This window comes from Hibiscus syriacus, unplaced genomic scaffold (assembly GCF_006381635.1).
Source record: "Hibiscus syriacus cultivar Baekdansim isolate YM2019G1 unplaced genomic scaffold, ASM638163v2 tig00109923_pilon, whole genome shotgun sequence".
Lineage (NCBI taxonomy): Eukaryota > Viridiplantae > Streptophyta > Magnoliopsida > Malvales > Malvaceae > Hibiscus > Hibiscus syriacus.
Window position 1 is genome coordinate 404,080 of NW_024062529.1, and position 23,953 is coordinate 428,032.

General features: G+C 31.4%; 2 protein-coding genes and 2 pseudogenes across 2 annotated transcripts; 1 reads left to right on the forward strand and 3 right to left on the reverse strand.

The window, feature by feature from the left end:
- Positions 1-6,488: 6,488 nt before the first annotated feature.
- LOC120210327 (E3 ubiquitin-protein ligase BOI-like) lies at positions 6,489-7,709 on the reverse strand. The gene is made up of 3 exons (XM_039209091.1): positions 7,611-7,709; positions 7,242-7,533; positions 6,489-7,154 (listed from the first exon to the last, which is right to left on the reverse strand). Exons 1-3 carry the CDS (start codon positions 7,661-7,663, stop codon positions 6,591-6,593), a joined length of 909 nt encoding a protein of 302 aa, XP_039065022.1. The 5' UTR covers positions 7,664-7,709; the 3' UTR covers positions 6,489-6,590.
- Positions 7,710-13,758: 6,049 nt separating this feature from the next.
- Positions 13,759-15,955, reverse strand: LOC120210328 (vesicle-associated membrane protein 721-like). Its single transcript, XM_039209092.1, has 5 exons — positions 15,690-15,955; positions 14,872-15,013; positions 14,663-14,783; positions 14,216-14,278; positions 13,759-13,990 (listed from the first exon to the last, which is right to left on the reverse strand). Exons 1-5 carry the CDS (start codon positions 15,877-15,879, stop codon positions 13,838-13,840), a joined length of 669 nt encoding a protein of 222 aa, XP_039065023.1. The 5' UTR covers positions 15,880-15,955; the 3' UTR covers positions 13,759-13,837.
- Positions 15,956-17,810: 1,855 nt separating this feature from the next.
- On the forward strand, positions 17,811-18,341 carry LOC120210329 (annotated as a pseudogene).
- Positions 18,342-18,540: 199 nt separating this feature from the next.
- On the reverse strand, positions 18,541-23,391 carry LOC120210290 (annotated as a pseudogene).
- Between the last annotated feature and the right edge of the window lie 562 nt (positions 23,392-23,953).

The window sequence follows — 23,953 nt, forward strand, 5'->3', positions numbered from 1 at the left end:
ATGTGAGTTAAGGACACTAAAAATTACACTTCGAGACACTTTCAATTATCATATATAATATATCAGTAATTATGGAGTTACCTTGGACTTAAAGAGTTGACAAAACCCAAATTTTCATTGTCAAGTCATGTGGGATGAAGTAATAGTTGGGTTGTCTTGATAGAGGCATAGAGCATCTTATTCTTCTTTCTTCTTGATTTGTCAAATAAGCATAAGCCTTATTCTCTTTGTGACAATGATCTCAAAGTAATGCATTCACTAGCTTTTCTCAAAGGAACAATTCAATTGATATTATCAGTTAAATAAATTTTATACACTGTCATGTTACTTTAAATAAATTTAATTTTAACTTTTTATAATATATTATCAGTTGATATATTAATAACACAAATAAAACTATATAATATCAATACTTTGAATATAAATTATATATTTATATATTTATGACCCCTCTATTAATTACCTCCAAAGTTGAGTGAATAACAATCACAAAAACAATGAATGAATGTAGATTTTCTTATAAATAATGATAGAATAGTAAATAAGTAAAAAAAAGAAATTAAACAATTTATTAGTCATAAAAATTAGGTCAACTTTCTGTTTAATTAATAATTCCTTTGATATTCAAAAATTATACCTCAATTTATTTAAGTTTAAAATTGAAAAAGAATCTAGAAAGTGTTTAAACCAATATGTAAGCCAACTAACAATAAATTATAGAATCAAAGGTAAAATAATTAAAGTTACTGAATTATGCTCAAATGAATTTTTATTATTAAATTTTAAAATTTATAAAATTATCATTAAATTTATCAAACTGAATAAAATATCATAATATTATAAAATAATTATTAAAATCAACAAAAAAATATTTATTAAATTTATCAAGTTTTATTATTATAACATCGTAATTGTCATTTTACAAGGTTAATTATGTATATTTTATATTAAAAAAAATCAAAATTTAGCTGTGTGACAGATTGATGGGTAATTGGCAACTATTGAGATTTTTTTAATCGATTATCGGTGTTTAATCTATTGACTGATTAATCTTAATCGAGTTTTACATAGCCACTATGAAGGTAATCTTTTCGACCTAACATGTTCTATTTGTAAATATTAAGGTTCAAACTCTTAACTTTATTAAAAAAATCTAGTATTTTATACTACTAAATTAATTTCTTGTTGATTGCAAGACTTTTTGGTTAAAAAAGAATGATGAATTCATGGCGTCTTCATCAACTTTAACTATCAACCCTAGAAGGCAATTTCAAAAAGATAAGTAAACCAAGGAAGAATATGAAAACAAAAGTGGATAAATATTAAAAAAATGGTGGGTCCAAAAAAACATGACATAACATTAACATATGGAACAAGTGGGGGAAACAGCGAACATGGAAATGGCAAAGGTTGTACGTGCGTCAGAAACCCAGAATAGAAGCCATGGTAATGAAAGTGATGCAAAGAAAGTGGCAAACTCATTTCACGTTTGATCCCTCCATCCCATGAAAGGTTTTTTTGTCATTGTTCAAGCCACTGAAATTGATCTGCCAAAATTAGTAGCTTCATGGGTCTTCCTTTTTTCTATTATTATTTAGGTTTATTGGTAAATTTGGTTTTCCATTTTATGGAAATCCAAAAAGTTAATATGGTTTAACAATATTGTTACATTTTTATTTATGAAATAAATTAATTACGATTATTATAGGCGGTTTCATCTCTTTTAATTTAGATGAAAAGTTATAATTGACGAAAGTACAATCACTAATCGATATTTAAGTCCCCGGATTGAATGAATGAGGAGACTAATGAATTTTATCATCCTCTCGTCTCGTTTGAAATATTTTATAATAACTCTTGGAATTATTAATAATGTGTGTGAGAATATTATAACTACTCGTAGATTGATAACTTAAATAGACATGATCAAACGATAATATATTTGACTCTAGTAAGTTATGTTAGTCTTTTTAACGGTAATTTCAAGTTACCGCAGTCTCACAAGAAATGTTTAGGTAATTAGAATTTTTTTCTCCGAAAATACTCTTTCAAAATATTGATTATAGAGGAGGTTTTCCAAAGATCATGAGATACATAAATAACACGTGGAAGACCTTCTATAAAAATATAACAAATTTATTATTAATTAGTTGATATTAAAATTTGCAATTTATTTATACGTAGAGAATTAAGAAAATTTTAATATTTTATATGTGATAAATTATACTAGCTCTTACAATAACTCCTATATATTTTTATAATTAGATAGATAATTTAACTAACTTTTCCAACATTAACTTCTCTCAAAATTTGATGATCTCATGGTGAAAGTTCTAACAAATTAAAATAGAGAGACCAACTTATCAATATTCATAAAATAAAGGATGAAACTAAAAATTAAACCTATTATTTTTAATTTTATCATCTTTGTTTTCGTGCGTTAGTTGTACATTTACACACACACCATACTTTTTTAACAGGGCTCCATCATCTCTCTCAATCTTTCTCTGATATTTGTCGGCTTTGCACCCTCCAAGATTAGCACCCCACACAACAACACAACACAGCACAGCTCTCTGCCAACGCACGCAAAAAGAAAATCAAGTGCTGCATTCATCTGCAGCACTTGCAGAGACTGCAGCAGAAAAAAAGAAAATGGTGGTAAACGCCAAAGTGTTTGGACCCATGATGTTTCATTCACGCTCATCACTCACACTTCCATAAGCCCACCACTATCTTTTCACACCTTTTGCTGCAGTTCATCGGCGTGTTTCCTGCGTTATTTTTTTGCTCTTCTCATGGGGTTTGCCTTTCATTATTCATTATTCATCTCCCTTGGACACTGCTCTCTCTTTGTTTATTTATACCTAAAAGATGTGTCTCTAACCCACACGTTCTTCTATAAACGCCACATTTGTCCCATATTTGCCTATTGATATCGACTCATCTATCATATTGTATGATTTTGATCGGTTATAATGTGATCATTTTTGTTCTTATATTATGCTCCATTCAGAATTTATATTACACGATTTGATTTCTTTTTAATATTTTATTTTAATTTTAACATTGTAATTTTATTCTTATTTTCATCAATACTTAAAATTTTTAAAAATAAAAAAAAGGGAAATCGGGTACACGACTTTGTTCGTAAACATAGAAGAACCGAACACATATGTATATATTCATCTATTTATTAAATCAACATAAAATTTTATTCCGACTACATATAACAAGAGCCATCTTCCCTTCGTGCACGCCATTTCCAAAAGGGTAAAACCGAGAATCACCTCTTAAGCATGTAATACCTCATCACAAATACAGTCTAATAGTTGTGTGAACAACATCAATTATGATTCTGGTTGATGGTAAAATGTGAGTTATAACAGTTGTAAACGTCACTAAAGACAATAAATAATGTAAGAGAAAGAGAAAAAAATATTTATTTCAGTCTCACATGGAGTCTTATATATTGATCTTAAGTAGTTGTGTCATATCTAGAATTATGATTATTATTTGTAAATTTACAAATTAAATTAACCAAATCATTATATATAGAGAGAGAGGAGTCGAAAGTCAAGTTAAGAGGACATGAAATTATGAAGATTTTGATAAACGTAAGATTTGACCAACAAAAGAGATTTAGATAAGTATAACAATACTTTAAATATAATAGAGGGACCGAAATCAGAAATCCACCATTTCGATTATATGATATCCTGAAACGATACCATTGATGAGATGAGAAGATAAGTCATCCAGGTTAGGTCGAGAACCATACACAAATGCAAACAAAAGCAAGTGGATGAAGATGAAATAGTAAGTGAATAATGCTAATTTTGAGGTAGACACAGTGTGTGAAAGTGAAGAGATATCCACCCATATGAAACTATAAAGGATCTCTTTGTGGGGTTCGATGATATATCTTCTGACACAACACACACACAGTGAGTGACATAGACATTTATTAAAAAGGAAAACACTTGGTTTTAGGGCATCTCATGTCATAATTCCTATGATATCTCTTCAACATCTCTTTAATGTCTTTTCTGTGTTTTGTTTTTGCCTTTACCTTGTTTTTTACGCTGCAATATGAGATATTATGGGGGACTGCAATTGCCATTTGCCATGCAGATTTCCCACATCACATTTACTAATTATAATTGCAGGACACTGTTGTTGTTTTGTTGCATTTAAAAAAAAAACTAATGTAATAAATTTATTTCAACCAGCGGGGTCCAGGGGGTTGGGTCTAATTTTTCTATTCAGCGTCAGTTTCATATTGCCTGACGTGTCAGTTTCTTCTTTAATCAATTATTAAAATTAGGGGTAAATAAATACCTAGTCTCTAAACTTAACTGTTTTTCTCAATTCGATCTCTAACTTTTTTTATTCGAAATAGTACATAAATTTTAAGTTTTTAATCATTTTGATGATGTGGTATTCTTGTATTATGTCATGTATCAAAGTACCAAATTTAAAGACTACTACGAATAAAAAAAATAGAGACCAAATGTGTTTTTATCCCTAAGGTTTATATTAAAATAAAAGTCTATTTTTCTAAAAATTTCATTCTTATATTTTATGAAAATTGAGAATTTGATCTATCTACTGTGTTTGTTAGAATTTCATCACTGTACTTCATAAAAAACGAAAAGTTGGTCCAGTTACATAACTCCATTGAACTTTATTGTTAAATTATTGGGCAGATCATTGATTCAATAGTTTATATCCAGCAAACTAACAAAATTAATGTTCCAACTCACATGTTTGCTGCAAGAAGTTTGGCAGACACTTTGCCCCTAAAATGGTAAATATATATTGCTACCCCTCTATATTATAAATTATGACTCTTAAATTAAAACAAAATACTATTTGTTTGTTTTTTACCATTCTTCGACATCTTCTCTGACCACTCAAGATATCGATGAACTCATCCCATTATCTTCAACCACTTTATCAGTTTAGATTTTACTCAAATCATTTTAAAGCTTGTAAAACTCAACCCTAAACACAAATCTCATAAAATCTCAAATCACTCTAACATATACTATTCAACATCATATCAATTTGGAATCAATATACGCAACTCGTTTCCTCCTTCTCTACCACCCCATCGTTGGGATTTGAAAAAATATGTTTTATCATCTAGAAATCAAAGATAATTTAAAACTATGTTTTTTTTTTCAAAAAAAAGTGAAGAAAGTTTTGAGGTCATTTAATAATTTCTAAAAGAACAATATCCAATCATGACCTCGTCAAGTATTTAACAATATAGTAACCAAAATATGAGTAAATCGAAAGTTCAATGAGTGAATTGAAAATTTCTAAATTTAGTGACCAAAATAAGAACAAAGAGAAAGCCAAGTGATGAAATTATAATTTACCCAATATAATAATGACAACAATAGCAAAGCCAGACAAACCAAAAATCTCTCTTAGATAGTTGGATTAGATATATTAACATAATCCTACAACTAAGTCCTAATTAAGTAGCTAGGCAAAGTAAGGCAACCTTACCTAGCTAGTGGGCATATATAGTATTTTAATTAAAAGTAAATGAATAGCAAATTTCATCAGTGAAAAGGAAAGGCAACTAATAGTACTTGAGTTGCATAAATATGATAGCTTTGTTAGTCCCATAATTGCTTTTGCCGGTCCTTTAATTTTTCCTTATTCAAAGGCAAATTATTTTAAACAATACGTAGCTTTATCATGAGATTACATCATAATAATCTTAGCTTTATCAGGATCGAGTCCCACGGATGACATTTCATAATTCAGAGGTCTCCTACGGAAGTTGCTTTTAACCTGACGTTGAGGACAGACTACTATTCTACCTCCCCTTAACCAATTACATATGAGAATAAGGGTCGGCTAATAATATAAAATCTCTAATATAAAATATTGCACCCATATATGATCATGACATGACAATTGGGAAACTAACAGCAATTGTATGTAGCTTTCACAGTCAAATGTGTATGCCTTGTTAATTCAATTATTTCTAGGTAAGATGAATAGAACCAGTTTCCATTAAATTAATGTTTAATATTTTATGTTTAAATAGGGTTGAAATTCTCAGCTGGAGCAACTCAATTAAATTGATTGGTAAAATAATTTTATTTTACTTTTTATTAAATAAAAAGTTATTTCAGATTTTAACTTTATCATTCTTTCTTTTCTTTGTTTATATTACTATTCACTGAATTCCTAATTTATTTTCACAGTTACAAAAAAGAGGAAAAATAATCAATTTCTCCTGCAAATCCTATGTAAATAAATGTTTTTATAAAGAAATAACTCAAATAATATATTTATTTGATTAAAATTTTAAATTAAATTGGAATTGAAAAAAATAGCGATCTTTATATTAAAAAAATCAGATACTATTAATTATTAATTTAAAATAAATATTTAAAAATCAATTATGTTGATTAGATGATAAAATTTGTTATTTTTTAAATATAAAATTAAGTGTGAAAATATAACAAAATTTCTGTGATCCATTTATTAAAACCATATTTGCATTTTACTTTCTTTTTTTTCTGTTTTTTGTTTCGCTAGAACTCTTAAAAATAACAATGCTTTCAGGACATGTTAACATGAACACTGGTATTGGTGAGGGAGTCACAAACAGGGCAAGTGCCTACCAGGGTGGACCCACACGTTGAACAGAGACAAAGATGCCTGCATGGCAGCAACAGCACACTGGACTCCTTCTCCCCACACTTTCTGCACTTCCTTTTACCGTCCTCGACCAGCGCCTCCCGTGGTTTTTGTTGCGGCGGCACCACCACGTTGCGCCACCCTTCATCACAGCTTCCGCAGCTAGACTCCGCATCATCAACCAAATCCGTCAAGCCTCCGTCGTTGGCATTTCGTTCCTCGCCGACATGAGCCAGGACTTGTTCTAAATTGGTGCGTAGAGAATTGGCCGTGGCTTCATTCGTCTGCGCCAAGTCCCGCCATAGTTGGTTCTCTAAACACAGGCTTTTAACCCTTTCTTGAAGAACCCAGTTCAGTTTCCCCATTCTTTGAATCTCCACGTCTTTCTCCTTCAGTTTCTTCACGACGCCGTCTTGGATTGACGTGAACAACATTCTCGACTGTTTTTTCCACTTTTCTTCAATCTCCACCCTCACTTTTTCTATCTGTAAATAAACACACACACACAGACAAAAATCAATAAACTGTCCTTGTTATTTGTTAACCTACACCATTGAGAAAAAAAAACTCACATGTTGGGCAATCAAACGGTCGATTTCCTGCTGCTGCTGTTGTTGGATCTGACAGAAAACACCATTATCGACAACAGAAGAAACGCCCAAAGATTTATTCTTTCGAGGAACAGTGTACGAATCGAAGCAATTGACAAACGATGCATCTCTTGGCCTTTTCCTCGGAGCCGAGACCGGGATGTTCACGTTATACGTAAGGCCACTGTCGGTTTTATTGATTGAAGTTTTGCAAAGGGATTGATAAAGAGCAGCTTCTTGCATTGTATCGACCAAAGAAACACAAGTAAAATCTCTGTTACAATAACAAAAAAATGTTAACAAAACCCAGAATTTATACAGAAACAGAGGTGGATTTAGTTTGAAGTTTACCCGTTGGGGATGAACTGAGGGAAAAGATTCATATTCGGAGCCTCGACTTCCATTTGAGCCTTTGCTTCTACGTTTGTGCTTAAGCTTTGATGTTGTTCTTTGAGAAGGATATATAAGTGAAAGAAGGGAATGAGAGAGAGAGAGAGAGAGAGAGAGAGAGAGAGAGAGAGAAGGAGAGTTCTTTGGCCCTGAAGGAGGAGAGAACAAAGGGAAAATGAGATGAATGAAGAAACAACAGATTAATTTGGGTTTGGTTTTTAATAGTGAGAGAGCAAAAGAGAGAAAAAGTCAGAAAAGACTTTCCTCTTCTTTATATTAAAATTAGAAAAACATGGGGAGGCAGTGGCAGATTTTGTCATTTAGATTAGATTTGGTTTATAATATAAACTCCCCCTTTTTGCCTAACTCAATCCTTGATCCCTGTATTCTTTAAACATTTAAAATTTAGCACCTTCATTTTAATTTTAATAAATTTAGTGGTCTCATGATAAAAGTAAATATTGTATTTCTATATGATCTAGGTTCGAGTAGTTGCATCTGTAGGATATGTGTTTTATCAATGATTATTTTTTTTAAATAAATATTTCCTTATAATCACATCAAATTATTTAAAAATACGTGAAAAATCATATAAGAAAAAAGAATCAACTTTTACTTTGCGTCAATGAGTGTAGTATTGATCACGTGAGCAAATTTATTTAAATATTACCAAATAAATACTTTAATAAAAAATTTCAACCTTGTTACCAGTTAAGGTTCAATTACTAAATCGAAAAAATAAATTCATGGATTAAAAAAGTAAAGAGTACAAATAGAAATATTTGAAGCTCACAGGGACTGAATATGTAATTAGAATTTTAAAATTTTATTAGGTTCGGTTTTACTGACGCCGTGCTGTCTCGGTAAAAGATAGACTCACCATGGGCAAAAAGGGAATTTACCCATTTTCACTTTTTCGGTTCTGTCAAACGTGAGATTTATTAGTGTTTTTAACCAAAAACTGAATTATTGGCTGTCTGTCTGTCTGTCATATATATATATGACGTGCGGCATATCTGCCACGTGTTATCACCATACAGTATTTGCCACGTAAGCCGATATACACGGTCCAAGCACCCATTAACAATTTTTAAATTAAAAAAAAACAGGTGAAGGGTCCGTTGCGAACGTGGCCCAAATTATGGGCCCCACTAACCTATCACGTGTGTGAAGCGTGGGATCTCTCTCTTTTTGGTATTAAGTAACTTTTTGTCAAAAAAAAGAAATAAATGAAAATAAAAAAGACACTTCCCCTTGTCTACGTTTGTGGGACCATGCTAAAGTCGCGGTTTCCCGTTTCACTACCTCTGTCTTTATTGCCTCTTTTACGAAAATAAAATAAATATTAAACAACCATTCAATGGATTTATAAAATACACGATAAATAACAGGAAACACTATTATTATTTTATACCATGTATTTTTTTCATAATTTTTTTAAATGAAATTTCTAATTTCCATAGAACATCTTGAGACAACTTAATTTTGATGTAATTAAGATGGCAAGACTTTATTAATGTCGTCATTAAATTTATTTATTTTAAAATATCATGCTTTTGGGACTGAAATTAAAACAAGGAAAAAGAAGAAAATGTTTGAGTAATTAAAATGTCACATTAATTTTCTTTCCTTTCTAACTATTATCATGCCAAACCAATTGAACTCCTAACCTGTCACGCTAATTTATCTACTTTACTCAATTTAAATATAATACATATTTTTGAAAAACAAATTTATATTAATAATTATATTTTAAATCTATTTTTTTTTGGTTGCATGTAAAAAACATTGCACAAACCTAAAAGGTTTTCTTTATTTTAAAAAGACAAACATTACCTTAAACATAAATAAACTTAATTCTAAACAATTTTCCATAAAACACTAAGTTATTAAACAATTAGATTTTAATTTAAAAATTATTCGAAAGACACAATCTACTAAAAGCGTATTCTAATTAAGACACCACGTAAGATAAAAATATATATAATTAATTATATCTTTTATAAAATGTTTCTGATCAAAAGTGTATTTATTTTACGTAAATAAAATAATTTGTTTATAAACCATAAAAGAAAAATGTTGTTCTACATAAAAAATTATGGTATCAATAATTATGTTTATATGAAATGTATGTATTATTAATAACTAAAAATATTTTTAACATATATTATCTTTTATAAATTCATTGAGTGATTATAGTCATAAAAAATTATGATTCAAATAACTATATTTATAGCATATATATATATATAATTAATAATTAAAAGAATTCTGAATAAATATTACCGTATAATTATTATTTTTAAATAATATAAAGAAATTGAACAAGACATAAATTCACATAGGAAAACATGGAAAAAAGTTTCAAGTTTTATCGGTGGCATACTAGTGCTTAATTTTCCACGAAGGTAAAAAAAATGGGGTAAGAAAAAGGTTAAAACTGCATGAAAATTACCGTGTTTGCAAAATAAGTAAAGTATATACATTGTTGACGGTCAACCCATGCACTTCATTGTATAGGGATTGATGCCAAAATTAATGTGAGTTTGATTAATTAGCTGACAGACAAGTCACGATCCTTCATAAAATCCAAAATTCTCCAAGCGACGAAACTTTGGGTCCCCCCTCCTCTTCCTATTTCCCACATTATCCAAGTGAAGCGATGGCTAAAATCTTGCATACCACAGTCACCATGACCAGCCTCTTCATCGTGTTTATGATATTAGATGGGATATATTTTATTTTTATTAAAATAACGACGATTACAAGTAATTATATATATTTTAAATTTTTTTAATAATTTTGAATAAATGTTTAAATATTATACAATTGATGATTTTTTGGTGTTTGAATTTAGAATCACTAAAAAAACAATCACCCCTTAAGTCATTAAAATAATTTAGTTTATGCATATTAGATGAGATATATGGGTATTAGCATCTGTCGATAGACTGATGACTTGTTCTATAATTATTTTTAAATTTAAACGTCGTTATAAAAGAATAACATTAAAAGAATCTTATTTTTTTTTTTATTTAAGATTCAACTTTAAGTATAATCTAAACTCATTATATGCATTTAGAAGGATAAGAAAATAACGGTGGTTTAGAAATAATTAAGTGTTGATATATAATTTTCTTTTTATAAATTCTGAAACAAATTTTAATCATACTTGAAGGGAAAGAGAAGGTGAACTCTAAGAGAAGAAAAAAAAGTGCTCCAATTTCCAAGTGAGTTTAAAATTCATGATCTAAAAGAATATGAGGGGATAAAAATGAACACGGAATAATTTAATCAGTTGGTTAAATGTGTTTGCTCATTGTTTTCTCTTATAAAGTAATTGAGATTAGACATATTAATGTTATCTATTTAATTTGTGTTTGTATTAACATATAATTTTTTTTAAAAATTTTTTTATGATATTTTTATTAATCATTAAAAGTAATAATACTTTTTAAATTTTCTATCTTTATAATTACTATTGATTTTTACCTAATTGTCCTATGACATCCCAATAAATAATAAGGTTATCCCCTCGTCTTTTCTCTTCCTTTTTCTCCTTATTTTTTCTGTTTCTATTATATTGTTTATTTTTTTTAAAAAATGAAATTCATCTTTCTTAAGGTTATGAATGTGAATTATTGTGTTAATTTTAGGAACAATATTAATTTTAATATTACATCTATTTGACGAAATCGTTTTTAAAATATTAGTTATGCTACAATATAATAAATTTATTTTATTTTATATAATTTACTTTTATAATGAATATTAATATTTTATTTTGAATTCATCAACTGGTCTTAATAGTAAAAGGGAGGTTATTATTCCTAAAATTATTGCTTTTGAATAAATAAGTCTACATGGTATGAGTGTGTTACCAATTGATTAAAAATTTCTGAACATATACTATTTTGTAATCGGCACAAACTATTAAAAAACATTTTATTGTACATCAAATTTATTTTCAACAAATATAATTAATATCCATGTGTATACATGCACCAAAATAGGAATGAGAATGGGATAGATAAGTCTTATTCACCCCACCCTATAAATCTAATACATCCTCCCCTAATTGAATTCCCAATCACACAAACTTTCAACGGGGGGGGGGGGGGAGGTAAAAGGATGCATCAAATTAAAGAAGAAAGAAAAGAGAAATATTGGAGTTAATTGCTTGCCACCCACCGCCAACACTTGTGATAGATATGGGGTTCCCACATCCCACCACCGTCCCCCTGTCATCCATCTTTCACTACTACTCTCCTTTTTCTTTTCTGGCAGTCTCTTCCATTATTGCATTCCTTCCATCATGTCCCATTGGGTTCTGTCACTTTAACCCTCTTTGAATAGATGGCCAAAAAAGAAATGATGAGATAATATACATCAAATATACGAAGCACGGCACAAATGTAGATGAGATGATTACATAAGGTCATGATTATATAACGATGTTTAATCAAATTGAGATCCAGTCATCACATAATTAACATGGAATCTGTACAATTACAAATCTATATTTGATAGATTAACATGTATATTTTTATATATCGTTAGATTATATTTTTATGTTAACATGTATATTTGATATCATTAGGGACATAAATTTAGTCTTTAAATATGGCGTGGGACCATGATTCCTTTACCCCCAAAGGTTTTGCATTTGTGTTGAAAATGGCAGCAGCCTACTCGAGCATTGATTTGGCCTCTTTTGGTTTTATGTTGATTTCCAATGACACGTTTTTTTTTTTGGTTTTTATTTGTGAGGTGGGTCCCTTGATGGTGAAAGGAGAATTTTGATGATTCATAGATTGCTTTGATGGGATTTGGAATTTAAATAATAATAATAATAAAGGAGTGGAGCATACATGTTAAAGACTTTTATTTTGATAGAGATTTGTCTTAAGGTATGAGGTTTCATCATCATTCATCAAACTCGACCAAATACAAAAAAAAATATATAAAAAAAATGGTTATCCCTTGTTCTTATATGTAATGGGGTAAGAGAGAGGTAAGATAGTAACTTACCCCCAATACCAAATTGAGAGCAGCTTCCGTAGAAGACCTCCGAATTATAAAATGCCCTCCGTGAGACTCGATCCCACGAACCTAAAGATTAAGAACCTTGTGCTCTACCAACTGAGTTGAATAGTCATCTCTAAACTCGACCAAATACAGATTGCAGGTTTACATGAGATATGTCCCAACTTGTAAGCAGTTGGATGCTGTATGATTTGACTTGTCTTGCAAGTTGTATGACTTGTGAAAGTGTTTTATACACACTCTTTTCCACGTTTTATAATTATGGAATACAGGATGGGGAAACCACATTCTCAATTGGTTTGAACTCCTATGTTGTATAATAATTAAATTACAAGATATCAAGATTAACCCTACACTTTTAACTTTAATAATATAGTTACTTTGATCCATATTTCTTTTAAGTATTTTATCATTTAACTTTTTTTAATAAAATATATCTAATTAGATGAAAACTGTTAATTGATTAATAATCAATGCTTATCACTGACGTGACAATTGATAAGTCCAATGTGTTTAGATGATGTTGTGACATATATAACATCATCACTTATATACATGTGACATGTACCACATAATCACTTATGTTCATATGGTAAGTGTTATTGTCATCACTTATATATATATGACATGTATTACATTATCACTTATGTTCATGTGCATGTAGAAGAACTTCTCTACGTAGAAGAAATGTAGGTTTCTAGGTGGTGGCATCCCAGGATGGTTACCAGGGTTCCTTGATGTATGTAGGCGGTGTTAATGAGAAATGTGAAAAGAGGTTGACGGGGAAGAGTCGTGGGAGAATCGGAGTTCGGGTTCGCAATGTCGAGCTGACGGTTTCGAAGAGAAATGAGGTGGTGTTAACAAGAAGCATATTTGCGCATGTTTTGTAACTTTGAACAGGCAAAAAATGACAAACAATATTGAGCTGAAGATAGAAGAACATCAAAACCAGTACAAAACAGAGAAATTTGCCAACTGAATGAAGCTCCGTGGTTCCGAAAAGCACATTCATGTAAACAAAATATATATAAAAAAATTACAGGGTATGTTTGCATAAATAAAGTCTATGTATTTTGATATTTTCCTCACAATATTCTCACAAAAGCTGAGGTAGAAGATAGCACGGCTTTCAAGAGTAGCATTCATTTTTTCCCACAGTTGAAACCATGGCAAATAGACAGGACAATGATGAGGATCAAGGCAATCAGTATTCCTAGAACAATCAGCTTGATCTTCATGTTTTGCAGCCACATTTTTCTTCGGATTTTTGTCCCGGTACTTCGAAAGTCTTGAGCCTGCAAAGAAATCATTTCGGAAAGTCGTGAAGAACGAATTGCGTAGCTAACGTGAAGACATCTTAAAATTATGTCTCCCTTGTATGATCTAATATCTAAGGCTCACATGAAATAAATTGGGGGAAAAAGAAACCGCCGTTTAAGTTAATACATGTTTAGATTTTCATGGTTACCCGGAGCGATGCATGAAAGATAGTGAAAGAGGTGACGGCAAGAGTCACTTACCTGATGATGAAGGTTCTCGGTCTTATCCACTAGCAGCTCTATCTTTTCTCCTCTATCTAACACCTGTAGGAAGAGAATTCAGTAACAACTACCAAAAGCATGTTTCTGAGATATGGTTGGTACCAAAATCTTATCATAGTTTATCGTTGGTTAATCGCACTATGCACGAAATAATTGCAGGAAGGCAACATCAACCAGAACATACTGGAAAATGTGACATTTAAGAAGCTAAACCAGATAGTTCCATGGAGGCACAGGACACGTATAGGCATTTCGAAAAACTAGCAAACCATTTGAACTACTAGAACAATTCAATAAATTCAACCCCGGAAAAAGTCCACAAAGACCGCTAAACATTATCGAAATCATGTGTCACTATGACTAAATTAGTAAAAATCAGCCTAAGAGTAAATGACAGGTAAAAAGTAGCTAACAAAGCAAATCTACCTTTTCAATGTTCTCCATCATAACACCTTTGACTTCAGAAACCTGAGCTTTAACCTTAGCAACCTTGCTAAGTTCTTCAGGATGCTCGATACAGTATTGCATATGTTCTTTCAGTTTCGGCCTGTAATTAGTAGCATGTTATATTTCCTACAAATAATAAAATACCCCCCTGTTAAGTGTTTTCAGGAGTTTGGTCAAGATGTCGATACCCGAATTCCTTATTCAGGCTGTTGGCAGGAGCTGTAACAGCCTTTCCATTATCATATTTTGACACAAAGTCATCCTTGATACGCTCCAAAAAGGCCACAGGTATTTGTCTTCCGGCCGACTCGTCTGCAACAACGCAATAAACTGCAACATCGAAAAGTCAGCCAATCTACAAACACAATAGGAAAAAAGGAGCCGACAACGAGAGTGCAAGTGATAACATAGAAGAAGCAAGGAATCAATTAGACTTCATTGAAGCAATATGCATAAACAATAAAATTCCCACTGGCTCCTGAATAGACTACTAAGAATATATTTTCTCCCACATCCCCTCTCCCTACTCTCGTTTCACCATTAACTTGGAATGCGGAATACAGAAAAGATAAACCATATCGATATCCCTTTTTTTTCACCAGAAATTAGTATATACCAATATGAAGATAAGATATATTCAGAAGGAACTCAGAACATAAACAATTTGTGTAGTTTCCAATACTCTATAATGCATAATAACCAGCGATAAACTTTATTAACAAGAAAAACAGCAGCATAAAACACAAAGTTTCTATTTTCGCCCCATTTCTAACAAGTAATGTTCTCCTACACAATCCAATGGCAGAAACCAAAACCCAAACTTTCCCTCTAGATCCTAAATCCCATGTTTTTCCAACGACCAGATTATACTTTAAAAGGGAAATGAAAAAAAATAAAAGCCCCAAAATTTTTTTCTCTCTCATTTTTGCTTTTCATTCATTACAGACAAGACCCAACAATTTTAATTCTTGAAAATAAAAATAAAAATCTTTTAAAAAACCTTAACTGTAGCCATTATGAACAAGATAATTGAAGGTGTGGCCATCGCAGTTGTAAGTGAACTTGTTGTTGGAAGAAGGAAGCTTTTGGAGGCACTGTAGAGCTATGGAATTGAAATTCCCACTGTATTCAGTATACTCAGCTAATACAACATCTCCACGAGATACAAACGCATAGATCAATGATTTCGGTGCCATTTTCTTATAAATTTTTTAAAATGGAAATCTGGGTTTCAAAGAGAAAACAAGTAGAGATCTGGGATTTGAAGCTTTCCCTTCGGAATCACTCTTCTGTTGAAATTTCTTATATATAGAAATCGGAAAAATAAAAGCAGAGTTAACAACAGCAAAATTGAAACTTTGAAATGTTTTTGCGTAATAATAATTGATTTTATTGCTGATAAGCAACTTCGGTTACGTTCAAAGTTAGGATCATGTTTGGAGGGAATTTTAAAGATTTTATGATCATTACAAAAAGTACAAATATTTTAAAATAAATTTTCCATTAAATAAGTTTATTATTATTTATTATTATAAGTATTTAATTTATTTATTAATAAATTTATTAAAGATTTTAATAATAAAAGAGTCTCATCCTTGGTCCTGAATTTCAATAGTTGTGTTGCAAGGTATATTCATATTCGTTGTCAATTAATTAAAAATATATATTAATTTGTAATCACTCATTCTAATAAATAAATTATTTAATAATTAATTTAGATTAAATGATAAATAGATTTATCATAAGAATAATTCTCTTAATTTAATAATTATATTAAATGAATCTTAATTAACAATGACTAATATTTTGCAAAAGAAAAGGCACCAATTTTAAAACCATGATATAGTTCCCCTAATTGAATTTAAATTATTTGACCAAAAGCTGATAATCACTAAGATAATTATTTTAGTGTTTTATTGCATATTAAGATTGCAAATGAATACCAACTTTTTAGGTAAGGACGAGTTGAGCACAGTCCAAAGACAAGAATTGTGAATTCTTGTGAGATGCAATTGATAACTTTGATGATTTTCTTTGTGGAAAACTCTGAGAAAGCTGATGGGTGAAGGGGTCCCAATCACATTGGGATTCTTATAAAATTTAAGAATTTGTTAATTTATTAAAAATATAAACAGATATTATCTTATAATTATCTTAGATTATTTAAAAAAATATATAAATAAATAATTATTTCATTTTATAACAATGAAAGTATTTATGGGGATGATAATTCTTATAATTATTTTTGAATAGTTTAAATGTTTATAAGATAATATCTAAAATATATTAAATTAGTTTTTTAATTAATACTTAAATTTTCTTTTTGTCAAATTGGTACATATGTTATCGTACTACGAACAATTAAATTGTTCGATTCAAATATATTAATTGGATAGTGGAAATAATTAAGAAGATGAATCTATCAAATCTTGACGATTACGAATGAATAAATTAGATTTAGATAGTTGTTCTCTTAATAAATTTTATAAAAACATATCTGATTAAATCAATCAATAGATTACTTACTAATAATTAATTCAGAAAACAATAAACCTACAGCTTTAGTGTATGCTTGTAAAAAAATTATTCCATTATCTATGTAGTAAAAGGTAATGTTGGTATTTTCTAAAAGTCTTAAGTTTAAATAATTACGTTTGCAGAATACATATAACGTTGTCAATTAATTAAAAAAATTAATAAATATTTACCTTAAATAATTTAAAAAATATTTATATAATATTAAATGTTTTGAGGTTTAACGTAATTTTCTTAAAAGTGGAGTAAAAATAAAGAGATTTGGTCCTTCAATCTTCATTATCATCTTTCATATTTGTTTCGAATATACAAAAGATGATACTTAAACTCTTAAAATTTTACCTTTAACATAATTCTATTTAAGTGTGCTTAAATCTGCAACTTTTTTTTTTTGATGTTGGTGAAATCAATCGAATTAATTCTTCTATAACTCGTATTTTATTTCACCATTATAATATTTAATTATTAATATAATAATTAATTTTAGAAAAGGCATAGGCAATTACGTAATTTTCGTTCTTCACCCAAACCCTAAATCCACCGTCTCATATATGAAACCTCAACACAGAAAAAAGTTCTCCCATTTCGAAACAGCAGCCGCGTCAAGATGCAGATCTTCGTCAAAACCCTAACGGGGAAGACCATAACCCTAGAGGTCTAGTCCTCCGACACCATCGACAATGTCAAAGCCAAGATCCAAGACAAGGAAGGCATCCCACCGGACCAACAACGCCTCATCTTCTCCGGCAAGCAGCTCGAGGATGGCCGGACGTTAGCCGATTACAACATCCAGAAGGAATCCACGCTTCACCTCGTCCTCCGTCTAAGAGGCGGCGCAAGAAGAGGAGGAAGAAGACTTACACCAAGCCAAGAAGATCAAGCACAAGAAGAAGAAGGTCAAGCTCGCCGTGCTCCAGTTCTACAAGGTGGACGAGTCTGGGAAGGTTCAGAGGCTGAGGAAAGAGTGCCCTAATGCCGAGTGTGGGGCGGGAACCTTCATGGCTAACCATTTTGATAGGCATTATTGCGGTAAGTGTGGGCTTACTTATGTTTACCAGAAGGCTGGTGGGGATTGATTTGCAGGAGATGGATTTATAGTTTGTTCTTTGTTTGATTTAGAATTTTGGTTATCAATTTAGCTGTTTGGATCAACTTTTTATCAGTTTTGTTATTGATGATTTGTCGTTCTTCTTATTTTATCTATGGCAATGCAGAACTTTTCTCAAACGCCTTAGCTCCGACCTGATTTATCGTAATCGGATTAAAACTCGAAATAACCCGAGCAAGTAATTTGAAATGATTTGAACATGCAATGGCGGTTTTATTATGTTATTACTATGTACAAACGCATTTATAATTTATACACTTAATACTGTTGAATAAACATACAAGTTCAAAGTCATGAGCTTTTATGTACGCAGACTTTACACAGGAGGGTTTTTCTTAGTCTTCAAGTTGCACAATTCAACTCTAAGCATCAACTGATACACTTATGGCATTTAGCTTGACGTGTTGCTTATCCTCATCTTGCGGATGAACTGTGACGGTTGCATGAACTTTAGATTTTGTGGATTGCTTCTTTGCTCCTCTAGAAACAGATATGGAGCTAACAAGTGGGTCTTTACTAGCTGTATTGTCAAGATTGTCTTGATCTTCGGAAATGATTTCCCATTCCTCTTTGACTGATGCCACTTCCAAGCCCTTCTCGTGGAGGCTTTCCCCTTCAAACGCTGTCGGTAATATCACGTAATCGTTTACTGGGTTGTAGAATGGGTCGGGATTGCCTGCCTTCAACCAGTGCTTGAGAATTCGAAATAGATGAGGTTCACAAAGAATTTCTCGGTGCTCACCGGGGACTCCTACCCTTGCTTCAGCATTGAGCCCATCTGCCTAAGAATAACCAGAAATAAAATAAGTCGAGGTATTGCAGGACTATATTACTTTACAGATAAATCACAATAATTCCATAAGAGAGGATAAAACATGAGTTATAGTAAGTACAATGTAAATGATAAAACCATGGCAAATTGTAACTGGGAGAGTTAGCTAACCTTAGCCGATTCCGACGGACTGTTCCGTCACCATCAACACGTACATATGTGGGCTGATAGGCAGAAGAAACTCAGCATTTGTAGCAGAATCCATGAATAGAAATGAAACATACCGAACATTGTGAAGTATCACAAGTAGGCCCTAGAACTACAGCATGAAAATGAGAGCACCCTCAACGACAAATTACCTGAAAAAATCGAAGATCCTGTAGATCTGTGATAGGTGCCTCTTCACTTCCATAGCTGCAAATTTGTGAAAAGATTAACCATAGGATGAATAATGGAACACAAAAAAAAAAGCCAAATAGGGGTATTACCTGACGGTATGTGGTGTCTCAAGATTGATACCATATATATTGTAGAATTTAACTCCAGGAGGAAGCTTAGCTTGAGCCAACACCTTGTGTGTCTCTTTAGCCCATTTCAAGATCTCCAAATTGAATGGAAGTGGAAGATTCTCTCCACCATAATCGAACTGAATGTAAAATACAAGCAATTTAACTCCAGAGGAACCATAGCAAATGTCTTAAGCCATTTACTTAGCTACTCATTATATTGCTTAAAACCACTAAATAAAGGAACACCCTATTTTATCTTAATGTACTAAACACCAAGTTTATTCTTTTCTGTTTATTTCTGGCAATGGACTCAACCTAAGATTAACTACTTTTGCATAAGCAAAGTTCATAGCTTACCGAGTTGCCTGAAAGAGCTTCCTTAAAGATATCAATGCTTTCTCCAGGGCGATAAGACTCTAGAATAGTCCGAGGAGTTCCATCACACCCTTCTTTCTCCTTCCAGATCTCAAGAAGCGGCATATGTTGCCAATGGAAATTTGGACAAGCCATTAACTCATATATCGATGGGCACTCAATCAACTGAATAATGCAGGACAGAAATAAATAATCTTAACCACTTCAAAGATGCAATGAAAAAAAGAGAGGCAAAACAAAATTCAAGTAAACACTTCATCGAGATTGTATGTCGCATCTACTAACTGCGTAAACCACAACGCAACATAATCTTCCATCTGATAATGCAGTGTGTAGTAGGATGAGTTGGCACCAACCAATTTCCAACACTTGTTACATATTAAACTTTAGGGTAAACTAAGCAAATAGTCCCCTATGTTTTCGGTCTGATCGAATTTGGTCACCAATTTAAAAATTAACGGGAAATGGGCCTAATGTTATCGATCCGTTAGAGTTAGTCCCTAATATTATCGATTTGTTCGATTTTAGTCCCTCAGCCATTAACTCCCATTCAATTTTAGACCTCAACCATGTTAGGAACTTAAACAAAAGGGGGTTAACGAGAATTAATAGCAAAAAGACTTAAACCGAACGGACCGATAATGTGAGGGACTGTTTACACTTAATTTTTAAATTGGTGACCAAAGTGGGGCAAACCCTAAACAAAAGGGACTATTTGCATAGTTTACCCTAAACTTTATTACAGCCTTACAGGTTACTCATGTATAATGAACTGGAAAAGAATCAACGCCATTATTCTTTAGGCTTGTTTAATGTAAAATTTTGGCCTAAAAGTAACCACTCTTTAATTCAAATCCCGGAAGCTGAGTCATACACCCCTACGTAACTGCTAGCAGCGGATTTCAGTCATTCTAAACAAAAATAAGCAGATAAAATAGAAAGCAAGGAATTAGGATTGCAGAATTAGGTGAAAGTGAGACATATTAACGGGCTCCAAAAGAAAATTTGGGAAAGAGATTTTTCAGAAACGTTCATAAATAATGGACTTATCAAAGGACAATCCATGCACTCATGTTCATCCAAGTAGAAATGTGTAAAAGAAATAAATAAATAAAAATTGCGTACTAATTGGTGCATGCTCCACTTTGAAATGAAAAAGTTCTGTTCCCACCCTTCAACAAATGATACTCCATTTAGAAAAGTGGAAGCAATATATCCAGGTGCACCTATTGGAAACATTTCAATACAACCCAATAAGCAATTTGAATCAGAATAAAACAAGCTCCTGAGCATATGAAGTTATTTTGAAGTGATTCAATTGACAATTCCAACATACAATTAATTTCAGAAACTTATATACTTCAAATTTTGTGTTAGCAGCAAAAAATAATGAGAAAAATTACTTGTTTTATTTGCCAAGGAAACATAATATATATAAAAGAATAATACTAGGTGTAGATAATGAAAATAAATAAAGTGAATATCTAACTTGTAACCCAAGAATAAATTACAACAATATAAAAATATTTAATTTGATTACAGCCTGTACTTTTGCTTATAAGGAATCACCAATGGAACATATACAAGTAAAAAGAAAATCAAGGGAACTGTACTCCATTATTTAATAAATCTGCATTGTCCTAGACTGTTCATGTGTATCGTAAGAAAGCTTTGAATGAAACATAACGAAGATATTTCTCATTTGGAAATACCAGCAGGTAGTTATACCAAATTATATTTTATAATTTTCACTAAAAGAAAAGAAAAAGAAAAAAAATCTCATCCTAGGATCCATTACTCTGTAGTCTGTGCAGTAATTTCTCCTATAAATCCAATGAATTAACAACTTTCAGTTTTCAGGTTTCAAGAAGCTGAAGAAATGCTCAGGAAAAATTAAAAATCGTAGTGTTCAAAGAAAATCACCTAATATGCATTATGTTATATTTCAAACAGAATTTGTTTAATTCAGAAATTGTTGTATTATTTGCAGTTTCCTCTTGGGCAATTAATGATCCGAAAACTATTGTCTTGTATGCTCAAGTTATAAAGACCATTTACCCCGGAATGGTGCAGCAATTGCAATCCAATTCTTTACATATCTCTCGAAAACCTGCACAATGGAAGAAGCATTGCGTCACAAAGAGATACAATACTTATAGAGAATGGTAAGGTAAATGCAGAAAAAGTTGGGAGTGGATTCCTTACATCACTGTGAAGGCCCATGAAACATTTTACCAGAAGTCCTCCCATAGAATGACTTATGATATTTATCATTTTCCCTCCTGATGCTTTATACACCATCTCTAGTTTGGATGCCAGGCGATCCAACGTGTCTTGCAACCTAAGGGAAACTAGAATGAACCTCTAGAAACAAATACATAAACTACAAGGAAAAAGGGCCACTATCCTTGGTTACAAAGAGGAATAATTAGAAACTAATCAATAAACCTGTTACTTTGGCGAAAATCATAACCGAAACCAAAAGAGTTTTCCCTTCTTGAAAGCCCCACTTTGTCATTTTAATAATCATATCATGGAAATAGTAAACGCAGTCACGTCCGATTATCTACATGAAAACAGAGTCCACGAAACCAGTTAATAGTTTAGGTCATATCCAAACGACTTCTTTTATCAATCAATAAGGTAATGATAGTAAGAAATATATATACCATGTCAGGATCCAATACATCAATGGCGTACAATCCATATCTTTCTTCTGGAACTTTAATACTTGTGTCTGGATCTAAGGACACGGTTCTACCTGTTTCACAATCAATGAACCAATAACATCATAATTACTCCACAATCCAGTGATCCACATAATCCCAAACACAAAAACGGCAAAATTTATAATCGTATAAAAAAGTATGCTCTCAAAAACTTTTTACACCTAATTCATCTGAGATAATTCTTTCATCAAAATTTACCAAATATTAGCTCATAGATTAAAACGACTTAGTTGATTTTAATAGTTTATAAATATAAAGTTTCTCAAATACTCAAAAAAAAAAAAAAAAAAAAAACTCCCCACCCAAAATTAAACAGTTCCACTAAATTCACATATAAAAAAGGAAACAATTACCGGTAGCAGGATCGAAGCGAGACCAGAGCTTGGTACGGAACTTATAATCGGCTTCCAGAATGCGAACCCAAACCCTCTCTTCAATCCCATTCTGATGATCAACAGCTTGCAAAATGGAGCCGGCAATACCCGGGACTAATAAAACCGGGTCGAGATCCGGGTCAACGCAGGGTTGCGGTTTCCTTCTCAGCTTCAACCACATCTCCACCGATTGAACAAGGTCTTGCAGCATCGCCATCCCCAATTAAAACTTAATTGGTTTAGGGTTGGGGAATTTGGGGGGAAACACCGCCAATGGGCAACGACTGTAAAAGTGATATGTACTAATCGACGAACACAAAAACACGAACAACATCTCATTTGTTGTTATTGGTTTGACTTTTGCAAACATTCGTACACAAAACAAAACTGACACATGTATATACTAATATAATTTAGATTGTGGATTTTAATTGTTTTAATTTTAACATTAAAATTATTATTAGCTATAGATTTAGGATAATGTAAATATAGAGTTGAATAATAAAAAAGGACTGATTGAAAATCGATTTTAAACCATATGTATTTGAACAGTGTATGATTTATAAATACATAAATCACGATTACTTGATTTGAAACGAATTCCTTTTTTTATTTAGTTATATAAAATCATTTTTAGGTTTGAAATTGATTTTTCCTTAATTTGCAACTTCGATCGTATTAGAAACGACCGGATATTCACACAATTACTCTTTTTGTATATAAAAAATTAATTTTGAAATTATATTTAAATATAAACTCCAGAATTTATAACCGTAAACCTTAAATAGGACACATAATAACATTAAAACTTCTCATGAAATAGTTTTTCCACCTTTAGCGCATAAAATAAGTATTTTTCGTGTATTTG

Coding starts and splice junctions, on each gene's coding strand:
- LOC120210327 (XM_039209091.1), bottom strand. CDS start 7,663: ATGGAAGTCGAGGCTCCGAATATGAATCTTTTCCCTCAGTTCATCCCC. Junction 7,534..7,610: donor CCTCAGTTCATCCCCAACGG/GTAAACTTCAAA, acceptor TTATTGTAACAG/AGATTTTACTTGTGTTTCTT. Junction 7,155..7,241: donor ACCGTTTGATTGCCCAACAT/GTGAGTTTTTTT, acceptor GTTTATTTACAG/ATAGAAAAAGTGAGGGTGGA.
- LOC120210328 (XM_039209092.1), bottom strand. CDS start 15,879: ATGGCACCGAAATCATTGATCTATGCGTTTGTATCTCGTGGAGATGTT. Junction 14,784..14,871: donor AGCCTGAATAAGGAATTCGG/GTATCGACATCT, acceptor TACTAATTACAG/GCCGAAACTGAAAGAACATA. Junction 14,279..14,662: donor TGATGGAGAACATTGAAAAG/GTAGATTTGCTT, acceptor CTCTTCCTACAG/GTGTTAGATAGAGGAGAAAA.